At 46.3% G+C, this 14946-nt stretch overlaps 1 protein-coding gene across 1 annotated transcript in view; it reads left to right on the top strand.

Annotated features, from left to right (window-relative positions):
• Positions 1-286: 286 nt before the first annotated feature.
• Positions 287-14946, top strand: part of Rasgrp1 (RAS guanyl releasing protein 1) — a 62315-nt gene continuing 47655 nt past the window's right edge. Inside the window, exons 1-2 of the mRNA XM_021192217.2 lie at positions 287-619; positions 4736-4920. Coding sequence (XP_021047876.1) covers positions 339-619; positions 4736-4920 — 466 coding nt within the window. The 5' untranslated portion in view covers positions 287-338. The remainder of the gene's footprint in view (positions 620-4735; positions 4921-14946) is intronic.

The following is a 14946-nucleotide window of genomic DNA, read 5'->3' as shown; positions in this document are numbered from 1 at the left end:
GATTCTGCCTTCCTTGCCCAGACCCGACTGTGTACCCTCACTGATACATACAAGACAGTTCTGCGATCCGGGAAAGGGTCTCAGCAGAGCCCCCACCCCCACCCAGGGGACCTAGCAGTAGCCTTGGGTGGAGGCAACTCTTCAGCAAGGCTCTAGCTGGGTCAATTTCGGGGCAACTCACTCTGCACCCCTCGGACCTAATTCTTGGGCTGGGAGAGATGAAAGGCAGGCGGGGATGAAGGGAGACGCTAGGGCGGCGCAAGCCCTCGGGGCGCTTCCAAGTAATGGGGGCAGGATTCGAAGAAGAACTAAGGGCGCCCCACGTTTCCTCCAGCCTGATGATAACATCAACGCCTGTCAGGTGGTTGGTGCTAGAGAGTGTGCGCGCGCGCGGGAGCGAGCGTAGGGAGCGCGCTCGCACAAACTTTGTGCCTGCGGGTGCGCCTGGGTCGGCTCGCCGGGCTCCGAGAGTGGCCGGCTCCGGGCTGCGAGGGCCGGCGGCGGCCGAGGGATGCGCGGCGCCCGGCCGAGCCGATCCCACCGCTCCAGGTGAGACGGCTCCAGGGTCGCAGAGAGCCGCGGCCATGGGAACCCTGGGCAAGGCGAGAGAGGCTCCGCGGTGAGTAGCTGCGTCTCCTCGGAGAGCGCTGCACCTCTACTGGGGAGGGATAGCTGAGCGGTGTCCCCTGTGGTCCTCTCCAGTGGGCACGAGGAGGGACTAGACGACCAGGGCGCCTCCCTCAGAGGAGAGTTGCTTACAGGGGTAGACCATGATGGGGGACCTGGGAGCCAGGTCAAGATAGGCGGGATACAGACAACCTCAGAGTCCAGTACACCAGGCCGGGAAGACAGAGTTGGGGCTGCTGGGGTGGCGAGGCCACAGGTCACCTGGGTAGATCTGGAGTGGTCTGGGCCCAACCAAACCTTTCACCTACCCAGCGCCCACAACAGTCGACCTCCCTGGATGCTCTGCGTCAGGGCACCCCCCGGGAACTCCCACTCGCACACTTTCCGTGCCCCTGGCACCTGCTGCGGGTGCGGGTCTAGGGCAGCGCCACCTTGTGGACTCTCCTGGCCTTTCAGGAGCGACTCCCAGCAATGGCTGCCAGCGGAGGTGGTTGTGCTTGGCTGCCCTTTGAGGAAAAAAAAGTTTCCAAATCAATGATCTATGAGTCTACACTCCTCCCCTCATACTCTACAGAGATGTTTGGGACACCGAAGGTGAAGGAAGAGTGTCCATCTCTTGGGCAGCAATAAGGGGCCTGGGGTGGGGGTTAGAGGGATGTCAAGAAATTTAGCGTTTGTCCTCAAAACACCAGCACCCTGTACCTACCTGGACACCACTTAGCCTTGGTTAGGGCCGAGCACGTTGTGTCCTTCACAACGCCATTCATGTGGACTCAGATATGACAACACCATGCCTGATCTGATCATTAAAATATCCTGTTGGGCCATATCATCCCCTGAGTATTCTCTACATTGCATTGCGTTACACTATAGTGGGTTTGTCCACTGAATTAACTCTGCATTATTGGCAGCGTGGGGCAGGAGTGGAAGGTACACTCAGCAGAAATGGCCCTGAGAAAGCTGCCTTTTCTTATAAGCAACCACGAGATGTCCTGGCCCTCCTCTGTTTCCTCCTTTGCCCTGAGGATAACTGTGCCCCAAATCTGTTCAGACTTCGAAACCTCTCCCCAGGCTCTGGGGGGTGGGGAAGGCAGACACTGACCACTGCAGGGCTGAGAAAACATCTTGAAGTTAATGGGTTTCTTTCAAGCTTTTGTTGTTGTGGTGGTGGTTATTTTGTTTTATTTAATTCATAAGTTTAACTGGAAACGTGTGGCTACTGCCCTTTAAAAACATGACTTTGTAGAATTAGAGGCTGTTCATTCTTCAGATGGTTAAAGCACTCTCAAAGTTGCCTATAACTAAGCACTGTATAAATCCTTGCCTTCAACCACCCCACCAAGAAGTGGAGGGAGGGGAGAGGGCAGAGGATGTGGGGCAGGGATCTAACTCGGGGAAGAGTGTTTGCCTGCCATGCAACAATCCTGGCTTTGGTCCCTAGCATCATGTAAGAAAGAAATTAAGATATTCCTTTTAATTCCTTTGGTTGCATCTTGGTGGAGTGGTAGGATTGTTCGTTTTCAGTCAGGTATGATGGGGCATATTTGCAATCCCAGCACCGAATAGAAAGGACTGATACAGAGTTTCAGGCCACTCAGGGCTACATTAGTAAGATCCCTGTCTCACAGAAACAAACAAACAAAACCAAAACAAGCAAAAAAAAGTTCTTTTTTAAAAAAAATGTTAAAGAAAGAGAGAAAAGAAGAGAACGTGATCTGGGAGTTGTTCCAGGGCAAGCAGTCAAGAGACTGGACAAAGCTTACAACCCACAGAGTGCCATTGGCTTTTAACACTTTACCTTCCCTAGTTTCCCATGCCCTCTGAATCGCTCCTCACTGGGCTAGGTTGACAGAGTTGCCTTTTCTCTAGGAAGGGAAGGGAGCTGAGCTAGGAAGTGTGGCTTGGTGCTAAGGAAGCCGGCTGCTAGCTCTGTTGCATAGCTATAGGTGTTTGGGAAAGGACTGGACAGATGACTAGCCAGCTCTTGGGTCCTGGGGACCATTTCAGGAACCCGCTGAACAAGTAAGAGCTGAGATGCTGCCTCTACGTCACCAGCCATCTTTCTGAAGCACGTGGTTGTTATACATTGAGTAAAAGTCCTTTTAGGCTCTTGACAATCTACTCACCAATTTCAGTGTGGTGATGAACACAGTTTCATGCAAAAAAACTAATAATAATAAAGCCTACTAGATGAATAAAAGCAAGAGGGGCCCCAGGTACTAGTCCCTGAGATAGCCCATATGAACAGCCTCAGTATGTGTAAGACTCAGTTTCCACACCACAAGGCAGCATCTTTCTAGACTGTAGCTTCAGACACAATGCAAATCCTATACAGTATCTCTGGAACATGGAAACCTCATGCGGACTGTTGCTGTTTTCAGGTTGTCAGTTTATTCTCAGACACTGACCTGACAGTCTTGGGGCCTGGAAAAAAAAATCAGTGGTGGTCAAGAGTTTGGTGGATTTCTACAGCACCAGCCTGATACTTTGGGGATCAGTGGCTTGGGTTAGCGTGTTCCAAGTCACCAGGGTGACTGCGCTTTATTGGTCCCAGCTTGCAACTGAGCTCCATGCACACACCACAGCCCGATGCTCTGAAGTTGGCACAGAAATGGAAGGGGGCCAGCAGGACCCCTGGAGTCTGGCTGTGTGCTGTGTCCTGTGTTCAGGGTACCGTCTTTGTGCAGGATGATTTCTCCAAACCCAGGTGTGCCTGGGGTGGGGGGGGAGTGGATCTTTGTTTGTTTGTTTGCTTGCTTGCATGCTTGTTTGTTTTAACTAAGGATTTGGTTGGCCTCTGCTGCATGAGGCTTAGACCTTGTCAGAAGAGCTCTTCGACCCAGACCCTGGAAACTGCTTTGCCTTCCGCTTTGTCCTCTTGAGACATTCACCTAGAAGTTATGTGGTTACACTCGTTGTCTTGGTCAGGTTCTCCTACTAGAGCTTTGTGTATTAGGGAACCACGAGGTGGCTTTATACAAGAGTAACTGACATGCTATGGACATGTATAATTTACAGAGAAAGTTACAAAGGCTATCTCACCATGGTCTCCCCTGACCTACTGTAATATCTTACTCATGGGAATAAGTATGTGGCGAATCAATGCAGATTTGTGTTTATAATATGTGCTATGTTTCTAGACTGTTAACTCCTTCTCTTCTTTGACAGTAAACTATAAATTAGCCAAAGGTGCAATGAGAAGAGAACTAAGTACATGCCAAAAAAGCTATCAGCAAAAAATGTCTATCATTATTGAACCTTCAAAGATTATAGACGCGGGTCTCCTTGTGGTTTTTAATAAAGAGGAAAATAAAACCTACTGCATGAGACACTTTGCAGGGTGACCTGTATCAACCAGATCACGCCAAGCTAAGGATGAGCAGATGAAGCGCCACCAGACTCCTAAGCCATTTCCAGATCCAAAATGCTTATTTTACATTCAGCTCTAGAGCAAGGAGCTCAGCTCAGAGCCAACCCCTCCCCAGTTTCTCTTTGTTGAGGATCAATGCAAAGACTCGATGGAATACTGTTTACTGGTCTAAATGATTCATAGTGGTTCCTTGTGTTATCAAAAATGAAACCATTTATTAAAACCAACCAAGATTTGTAAGAAATGCAGAGATGACTGAAAAATCTAAATGTCACCCCCTACTTCTTCAAGATCCTTAAAGCTAGTCCAGGGGACCTCCTGCCCTTCTGTATCTTAGGCATTGCTTAAATGAATGAAGCTATCCAAAAAGGATGCTAACTGAACCAGTCCTTCAGACCCCAGGTCCGTAGCCTAGCAACTAGAAGCTAAGGGCTCCCGAGGTATCCTCTTCCCTCTGCATCTCCCCTTCTGGAAGAGAGACGGCAGCATAGAGCAGTCCTCACACCAATGGGGAAACGGCTACTGCTGCCCTGGAATCTCACCTTGTCATTTGCTGAGATGTCTCTTTAACAGCCAACCAGTCCGTTCAGTGCTTTTGCCAAGTGGGAGGGGTATGCCTTCTACCAGCCCATCTTCAGGGACTCACTGTCCCATCTCCTCTTCGCTTGGTCTTCGGAGCTGCCATCGAGACCCACAGCTGCTCTGTCCATCCTCACTTGAGTCTCTCTTTCCCCCCAGGAAACCTTGCCATGGCTCCAGAGCTGGCCCCAAAGCAAGACTAGAGGCCAAATCAACCAACAGCCCTCTTCCTGCCCAGCCCAGCTTGGCCCAGATCACCCAGTTCCGAATGATGGTGTCCCTGGGACATTTGGCCAAAGGAGCCAGCCTGGATGATCTTATTGACAGCTGCATTCAATCTTTTGGTGAGTTGGGCAACTGCCCACCTATATAGAGACTGCTATGTTACTTTCTTCTTTGCCTTAAAAAGTGTCTTATACAAGAGCAACCTAGATTGTATTTGGCTTTAAAAATAGCTTTTGAGCTTTTGAAATGTTGGAGACAGTCTGTAGCGCTTATGGCACATGACTATGTAGGCGGAATAGGTTGTGATGAGAAGTACGGTTTGAAGTGAGAACTTAGTGAGCGAAGTTGGCATTTTCCTCGCATGGTAGCTTGTCTCATGGTGGGAAAAAAAAAATCATAAATTGCTATTGGGTATTCTTCTCCTCCAGTTCTTGTGGTCGAAAAATCATTAAGTCTGTCTCACACCGCCAAATACAATTTGAAAACTTTTAGGTCATTTGGACAAATAAGGTCTCTGCAGTTCCCCCCTTACCATCTGGGCTTGTGCTGTGTTTGTGACTAGAAGCTGAGGAGCTCTTGTGTTGCAGGCCGAGGTGGGAGGACCTGAGCACATGGGCACATAGGCCGGCGGCAGTGCATGTACTGCCAACAAGCAGCACCCTGAAAAGATTTCTTTTTATTCAAACGTTTTCTTTTGATGGTTGCTTATGAAATGGTGACTTGAAAGTAATACTAAATACTGGGTTTGCTTCCAAAAGGGCAGAATTAAAACCAACAGATTTCAGTGAAACCCATTAATTCAGAGATTGTTCAGCATCCCCCATGTCCCCTTTTCTATGTTCATGCATCTCCCTCTGGGAAGGAGATGAATTTGTGGGACTCAGCTCTGAAGCATCAGCCCACCCCAGCCTGATCCTCCTGAAGAGTAGAGGGGAGGTGTGCTCAGCTCTCAGAAGTGGGGACTGTTGATGTGTAGGTCCAAACAAGGACCTTATTTATAGACTTGGGAAAGACTTGGCACTTTGGGGAGATTCTTTTTGTGTAACTGCCTCAGTGTTGGTTTAAAACAGTGCTTCTTAAACATTCTTGCACACGTAGTCATGTAGAGTTTTGGGGGTTTGATTTTTTTTTTTTAGTAATGCAGATGGTTAGGTCCCGCCCCCAGAGTTTCTGCCTGAGTAGGTCTGGCCAGGGTGGGGTCCAACAATTTGCATTTCTAACAAGGTCCCAGGTGAGGCCTTCACAGCTGCTCCCAGAACTCCACTTTGAGAACCACTACTTTTAAGTACTGTTGGCTGTAGACTTCTTGACTTTGAAAGGAGGCAGATTGGGTGTGTGACTCAGGGACAGTGTTTACCTAACAGGCAAGGGCTTGAGTGCAGGCTCCATGCCTGAAAAAGAAAAGGCCATTCATTCTGCTCCCTGATTTATCTTTTTCTGAAAGACTACCTCAAGATGAATTTTCTACTGCTAAGCTACATCGTCACTCTAGATTGAATAACTTTGCGTCTCAAAATCATCATAGACAATTTACACATTCCAGGAGACAGCTAGAAGCTGGTGGAGACCAGTGGCCACATGATAGTAGTTAGTGTTGTTAGATAACAGTGTGGTTGTAGTTAGTGTTGTTAGATTAGCAGTCAAGCTCCTTGACTGCTAATCGTATTCAGTAGACCTGCAGAGAGCATAGTATAACTATTGCATGAATAAGGACCTTTACTGCTGAGAACGCTGGGACCATAACTGTGTTTATCATATGAGCTCTCTTCTTTTTTCTACCAGTCATCCAACTACCCGATGAGTTCGAGCCTGTTTTCTTACCCTTCTAATACTTGTAGCTTCAACCTCAAAAATACATGGCCAATTTTGGAGTCCTTTACAGAACCAATCATAACCCACTCCCCCAACCAGCCCTACAAAAGCCGTGGTGCATTGTTTCCTGCAATATGTGAAGATGAAAAGTAGTGCTTTAAAGGGCCGTAGCTAAGTAAGTGCCACTGAGGCTAAAGTCCCTCAGGCCACTACCAAGAAATCTATTAAGTCTGTAATTATGCCTGACCCTGCACTGGGTGGCACCCAGGAAAGTCACAGTGACCAAGTACCTGTTTCATTAGCACTTATGACACCTGTGAAATACCCGGTTGAGGAACACACAGACACACAGACACACAGATACACACACACACACACACACACACACACACATACATGCACATACCTGTGATAATAAGTAAAGGTATGGCATTTGGAAAACACACATACTCACACACACATGCACACACACACTCAGTAATAAGTGAAGGTGTGGTGTTCAGGAACACATTCACACACACACACACACACACACACACACACACACAATAACAAATGAAGGTGTGGTGTTCAGGAGCAAGCTCCTTGTACTAGGTAGGGCTTGAATCTGGGCACTTATTGATAAGAACCAGTCACCACCTCACATCCCCTGGGGCATAGGCATGCTGTGGACAAAACCAAGCCTTCTGTATTATATGTTACAGAATTTCCCATCACGGAGTTTACATGAAAAACACAAAACAGCCAAAACCAGGGAAGAGTTAGAAGGATGCCTTTGTGACTGGGCCTCCTCTTGTTATCAGTTGACCCAGCTCTTGTGGGAGGAGCTGCACACTGAGCCGTGATAAGCCCGTTTGAAGATAAAGGCACCTTGCCTAATTCCTTTCTTTACTTTTCCCTACCTGCTCCCTTCACCTTCATGATGACGCCTCGGATGTATTTCACGAGGCTGTGTACACAGCGCCCACAGCCCCCCAACACAGGGGACACACATTGTCACACACATTTTAATTAGTTAAAACAAAACCCAGTGTAAAGTTTAGTTCCTGCCACAGCAGCCAGCCTTCCTGATGGCCTCAGGTGGTGACTCCTTCGAGACCGAGTAAGCAGACAATGCCTGAGGTCACAGAGAGTCTGACTGGCCCGAGGTCAGAGAGTCTGACTGGGGTACTGGAGAGGGAAGACAACTGACCTGAGGAGAGAAACAAACAGTAGGTAGATTTTTCTGGAAACAGGTTTTATTCATGTGTCAGGTACACCTAAGGGATAATCTAATTGCTGTTTAAAACCTCGTGGGCATTGAGACGTGTATACTGAAAGCTGTCTCTTGAGCATAATTATCAGGTGTCCATCCCTTCCAGCAACTGTTCTCTTGGAAGGCTGGAGTACAAGGCCTTTAAGGATGCGAATGCAAATGAAGGTACGGTGGACGGCCCCCCCAGCAAACCTCTCCATCTCAGGAGGTTACAGACCTGTGATTAGAAGCACCAAGCCTCCATTCCGTTGCTTTAACCCTGCACCAGCCCACTCCCACCTTCTGTGTTAATCAGAGGGCATGCTACAGATCCCGAATGTGGCTGCTAGTTAACCTGCTCCCAGCGTGAGGAGGTAGATCATCGCAGCAGGTGAAACACACCATCTGTTAACAGGTTAAAGGCCTATGAGAAGCACTTAGGCTTTTCGCTTCTTTCTCACTTTGCAAGAGGGCTCCCAGCATCGGGGCCAAATGGAAAAATCAAATACCCCAAGTGACAAGGTCCTTTTATGTCTCCTCTCCCTGCAAGAGAACTCTGATAGCATCAGGGAACAATTGCACACATTCCCCAGAAAGCACGGTGGCAAGCAGTTCCTCTGTGTCCAGATCCAGATGTCAGGGCCAAGGACAGTGCATCCAAGTGGCTTATATTATATGGGGTGTTATTTTTTTTCTTGGTGTTCCTTATGTATTAATTTTTCTTCTATACTCAAAACAACCCTGAAGTAGGTCAAGTATTATTATCTCCATTGGGTGAACAAGAAGAAAAGTGGAGCATCTGAGATCTGAAACGACACACCCTGTACCCACCATCTAAATAGAAAACAGGCTGCCTTTTTCTTCTGCCTCTACCCCCAGCAGCTATTTGTACCCTGAGCTCGTGCAGATGTGGCTCACTCCCCAAGACAGGCCTCACAGTCTCAGAAGAGATTTCAGATTTCATGTTGCACAAGGTAGGCCGGCAACCTGTGTTTGCTAGTCTGCAGGCCTGGTCTCCCTCAGTTAGAAACCACATTCCGTTCAGTGCAAGAAACAGTCAGACTTCACCTTTATGCCATCAACTGTCTGGCTGAAATTAATGGAGTCTAACTCATATTTGTAAGTTTCTATGCGTATGCGTTGTGCTAATGTTTCCCAATCTAGAAAAGCCCTACAACTAGTAAGAATAGTTTCTGTACTATGGGCTAGTTGAATGCTAAGCTCCTCATAGCCAGCCCTTAAGGAATTACAGTCTTTGAAACTGGAGCTGAGTAAGGGTAAACACATGCTTGCTGGAACCACTGTCCCCTCCACAGCAATGTGAAGGTTGGCTATTCCTCATCCCTCTGCAGCTTTAACTCTGCACACGGAGGCGAGAAGTAGAGGTGACAGGCACCACACCACGCGCTATGACCCAGATGGGTACTTAGCACCGACACCTGCAAGCACCGAGCCACGTATATAAGGTCACATATACAAAGCCTTACCTACTGCTGATAACAAGCCCCATGGGTAAGCCACAGCTGCCCCTGCAGCCTCCTCAGTGGAATTCCCCAAATTTACAAGGTTTCTCATAGAAAACAACAAGCAGTCATTTGCGGGGTACACCCTATCCTAAACACCTGGGGGTGTCAGAAGTGCCCAGCATGGCTGTTGCGAGCACTGTGCAGAGAATTGGCATTCTTTGTTCGGTGTGCCACATAGGCTAAAGAGCCCTTTACCATGTCTCTGCTGGGCTGGTATCAGCCAGTGCCCCTGTGAGATCTTCCCTTTCATGTGTGTGAGTTCTGGTGACTCTTGGGTCTGAGGAAGGAGATGGTTTAACCCTCTTTACCTCAAACTTTCCTGTATGGCATTATCTCCAGGAGCCCTCCCTGTGTACTGGGGCAGAAATCAGTCCTTCAAACGATGATACGTAAGAGCCACAATTTCTCAGGAGTTCTGGGTACTTTTCTTCAGTAGGTGGACCCAGAGAAATGAATCTTACTGCTGACTGAAAGACAGAGGGTGTGGAGTAGCTGAGCACTTAGGGAACATGGGTGCAGTGGGGGAATGGGCCTTTCCCTGATCTGACCCTGCTGGGTCTGAACGGCACTGTGCCTTGTCAGTGTCCTCTCTTAGCTGATAGGGAACTGGGATTGGGAAGAAGGAAAGGACACATGCCTGGCCCAGCTCATCATTGGGCCAGCTGCTGAGACCAAAGCTCAGGTCGGCTCTCTGAGGCTTGTGTTCTCTCTGCTGGAATAGAGTCTCATCCTGTGTGAGTTTGTCAGACATGCAGTTCCTCATGAACTGATACTGATCACCACTTCCCTGTTGCCCACTTGCTCCTTGGACATCCCAGAACATGTTCTTAGGCTTTCTAGGAAAACAAAACCAACAACAAACAGCTCTGAGAAGCAATGGCACAAGTAGGCTTTTCAATTTATAAACCAATAAAGCTCTCGGGGAAGCCAGAAAGCACGAAAGCGGTCCAGCAAGGATTGATTAGAGATGCTCTTTGCCTGGGAGCATGTTGGAAATCCCAGCACAAGTTATCAACAAAATTTACAACCTGTCAGCCTTACACTCGGGGGTTGGGGATGGGGGCAGTACTTCCTTGCTCTCCAAGACTTTTCTTCGGTCTTACATTTGCCGCTTTGGGGATGTTCAGATCCGATGCTATACAGTAAGGTCTCCGTTCTTGTCTCCAGTCAGCCTCCAGGAGAGGCCTTCCAGAAGAGGCTGAGCTGGGAGGAGCCAGAACAACCTTCCAGATGAACAACCTTCCCCTGAACAACCAGCTAGATGAACCCGTTTGCCAGTAGATTCTTTAAGGCTTTCATTGGGAAATAATAGGAATTCAAAAGCAGTCTGTTCTGTTGACAGAACAGTGGCTGGCCCTCTGAGAGTCTCGGAGAAGGGCTTCTTTGGGGCAAACTGACCTCCTGGCCCTCTAATTGTTGCCTCATGCCTGAAGCTCTTGCTGAAGCTAGGTTACTTCAATGCCAAACAGTCTTCACATCCTTAATAATCCTGAATAATTTAATTAATTAATAATAACTTAATGATCCTTGCTGAATCAACTATAATGTTGAAAAGGGTGCATCTTTTCATACCTATTGGATCTTAGAAACCACATGGCCTGTCATGAGTGTGAGAATCCTAAGAATGGACAGCGATGGGTGTATCACCAAGTGCTGATGATGTTGAGGAGGAGATGGGCCTATAACGTATCTTCTTTTTTATGGAAGTGTGAGTATGAGAGTGGAGGGAGATGATAGCCTGATCTGCCAGCTGTGGCATACTGGATGATTATCCAGCACACAAGATTTAATCTGTTCTATTTTGTCTAATTTTGCAAGCCAGTTGTTAAACATAGCCACCATTAAAGATTCCGTTATGTACATGCGTGCTGAGTAAGTTCACAGAAGACAAGCATTGGAAATTGGTCACTTTCTATTGTGTGATCATGTTTACTGTTCTATGTGCTTAGGAGGGTGTGTCCATCATGCCTGTGTGGTGAAAGCACTGCAGAGGCTTTTGCTGCAGTGCAGTGCAGTGCAGTGCAGTGCCTCCACTGGTCCATCTGCAGCAAGGCAGGCTGGGAGCTTGGCTTTGCCAGTGTAGGCACACCTTGGGAATAAGCAACATTACTGCCAGCCCAGCCTCCTCAAACCCAACCCTAAAGAGCTCGAGGTTAAACGCTTACCAGTATACGACTATCGTCAGTACCAAACCCAGGGTGCTGTCAGAGCAGTGTCTAGAGGGAGGGGACCCTCAAAGCTGACAATCTTGTTCTGTGTCACTCAGTTAGGGATAAGGCTGACATGGTTTTTGGTTCTTTCATACCCTAAGTAACCAACTCTCTGTGTGGTCAAGGCAAGATGAAGAAATCAAACATCAACAAAGCTGGGATTTTCTTAAAGACATTATTATGGAACAAAGATGAATCCAAGAGATTTTCATTTGTAATTGAACCGATTACTTATATATGTTTTTCCCCTTAACTCACCTCCTCACATTCCGCAGGATTAAGCGTCTCTTATTTTTTCAATTTCTTATACTTCTGACCGCCACATGATATGCCCCCTCTACCTGTTTGGGGCGCCATCTGCAGTGCTCATTTGCTTTTATTCCCACTGCGTGCTGACAGCCTCAGCGGAATGAACACACGAGCTTTGCTAAGCAGGCGTGGGTTTTGTGAGTTTGAGTGTAGCTGTGTTCCTGATCATGAACAGTCTCTTCATGCCTGTTTGTTATCCGCTGTTTAAGGCTCTCTATTGCTAGAGGTTTGGGCCTGTTGATCTCTTGGCTAGCATTTGCTGATGGCCTTTCTCCTATTTTCATCCCTTCATTAATTTTACTGTTACAATATGTAGAAATTCCATGGTTTTATGCAGCTAAATTTGTCTTAGCCTTTTAACCCTTTATTAATTCTAAACTTAAAATCTATATTCCAACCACTTAGAAACTATCTTCCTGTCATTTTAATTAAAATGAAAATTATTTTAATCCATTCAGTGTATAATATGTATTATACAGTCTTGGGAATGATCAGTTTGCAAGTTATTGCTGGAGGAGAGAAAGCCTTTGGCTTTATTTCTGGGATTAGCTTAAGGCCGGTCTGGTTCCTACTACAATCTAGACTTCTGTGCACAGGTCATTCTGGCACTCAGAACCCCGCTCTCCCTGACTCTGTCAGTTCTAAAGCCAAGCACTGTCTGGAAGAAGAAATAATGTGATCTTAAATATGATATTGAATGTGAACTTGAAGGAAACCCTTCAGAACTGATGTATAAAGTGCTTTTAACTGTTTATAGAACCAATAACCTTAGAAGACTAAAACTCTCATCACATTTAAATCTCATTTTCTAAATTATTTCTATAGACTGAGCCTATGTTGGTTCTAAGTAGGACATTTTGTGATGAGATACATAAAACATTAACAGTACTTATCTAATCTATTTAAATATTCACAATTATTTTAGAAATAACCAGCCTTTGAATAATTATTGTGAACAGTACCATGTTTATGTTAATATTATATATATTTATTTAATTCACATTCTTAAGTTCCTACAACTATAAATATTTAACTAATACTCAAAATTCATATAAAAATTTTTAACAACTTTTAAAAACCATTTGCTTCACTCTGGGAAACTTCAGAAATAGAGTTTAAAAAGGAAAAACATTGGGGTTGGAGAGATGGTTCGAGGTCAAAAGCACTGGCAGTTCTTCCAGAGGATCCTGGTTCAATTCCCAGCACTTACATGGTGACTCACAACTACCTATAATTCTAGTTCCAGTAAATCTAATACCCTCACACAAACATACATGCAGGCAAAACACGAATGTATGTAAAAGAAGATTAAAAATCATTATTAAAAACTTTTTAAAGGAAAAAATTACAGTTCTGTATCCTACCCCCACAAACAGTATTAGCCTATGAACATTCTTGGGTTTGTCTCAGCGTTCTCCTATGGATATGCATGGATACTGTGAACATAGTGCATGTTTAAGGATAGTTTCGCCATACCTCTGTGTGTTGAATATTCACATCTTAACCAATTGTGATCCTGCAATGAACATTAGTATTTGCCAAGAATTGTGCTAGCATACAAGGTTTCTCCTCTATCCTAAAAAAATAATGCTGGCATAATTCCATCAAATATGGGACATAAAATTGAGGGTTGCTTGGCAACCAAAATGATGCTGATGAAGAATTAAAGGCATTTCCAGAAAAGAAGAATACTTATTTTTCCAATATGAAGTGCTAATTATAATAGCCTAGGGCTAATTACAGATAGAATAAATGAAAGGGAGAAATACTTAAACTATCTGAAAAATCCAAGAAGTGAGCTTTCTTCTTTGCTATGTGTGGCGAAGGTGAGTTAAAGGTTTACTGTCAGAAATGAAGAATAAAATCTCTTTCCTTCATTATAACTTAAGGAAGTTATAATGAAGGAGCAGCGGGTGGGATTTACAGCAGAGCCTAGAAGAGGCTGAAGTGTGCTCAGTCCAGCTGCTGCTGCAGCGACTGAGGTGGCGGGCAGCATGTGAGGAGGTCAGGCTGTTTCCTTCCTTTTCAGTGCAGAACGGGTCAGGGCTCTGGGAAAGGCACTGCGCATCCTGGTAGATGGTTGTGCCGTTTAGCAGAAACAGCTGCCAGTATGGAGCTTGCACAGGGGGCACACCAGTGATTGACTGAAAGGAGCAAAAGAGCATAGGTACTGCCGGAGGAAGAAAGAGCAGAGAGTGCTAGTTTTATCCTGAAGGAGAACGGGAACAGGAGCAGGATGAGTGTTGAGGATAAAGTCACCTGAAGGCTCCCAAGCAGAAGAGCAGAGGGTTGTTCCGTCTCCTCCCAGTGAACTGTCGGACTGTAGTATAGACTTGTTTACATGATCTTTTGAACAGCCCCATTTTAAAGAGGAACTGAAGCACTCAGGAAACCGGTGTCCCCCTAATTATCATATGTGAGTGAGCGTACTTATTAACATATAGTCACACCCTACAGAGCACCCTTAAGTCTGCTGAGCAGTTAGCTAATTCTGCATTCTCTTGCTTCCTGTGTGAGCATAGGGACTTTTCCATACTTCCTTCCCTTCTTCCTCACCTTGGATTCCAACTTTACTTCATCCAAGAACTTTGCCCTTTACCTCCAGGCCTGGGCCACTCTGACTATACAGTAAAGCAGTCTGCATCTGATACAGTGTTTTCCAGAGGTCAGCCACAGGAGCCACACTGCTGGCTACCCAGTTATCTTCAGTTCCTGCTGAGGATGAGTGCTCTCTCTCTCTGTAGTAACTTGTGAGTTGGCTCTACTCTACCAACACACTCCCCTTACTTATTATGCCTGTAGTCTCCCGCTTTGCCTGTGTGCCCAATGGTTTAGAGTCCTATTACCTTGTCACCAATCGCAGGTAGATTTAGCTAACTGAAGAAGTGGACCTTCATAGTGTCACAGGGGAAAATATGAAGAAAATAACTAAAAGAGATCAGTCCCAAGCCGGACGTTGGTGGTGCACGCCTTTAATCCCAGCACTTGGGAGGCAGAGGCAGGCAGATTTCTGAGTTCGAGGCCAGCCTGGTCTACAGAGTTAGTGCCAGGACA

This window comes from Mus pahari, chromosome 3, assembly GCF_900095145.1.
Source record: "Mus pahari chromosome 3, PAHARI_EIJ_v1.1, whole genome shotgun sequence".
Taxonomy (NCBI): domain Eukaryota; kingdom Metazoa; phylum Chordata; class Mammalia; order Rodentia; family Muridae; genus Mus; species Mus pahari.
Note: the sequence above shows the minus strand (reverse complement) of the source record. Positions and strands in the feature narration are given on the sequence as shown.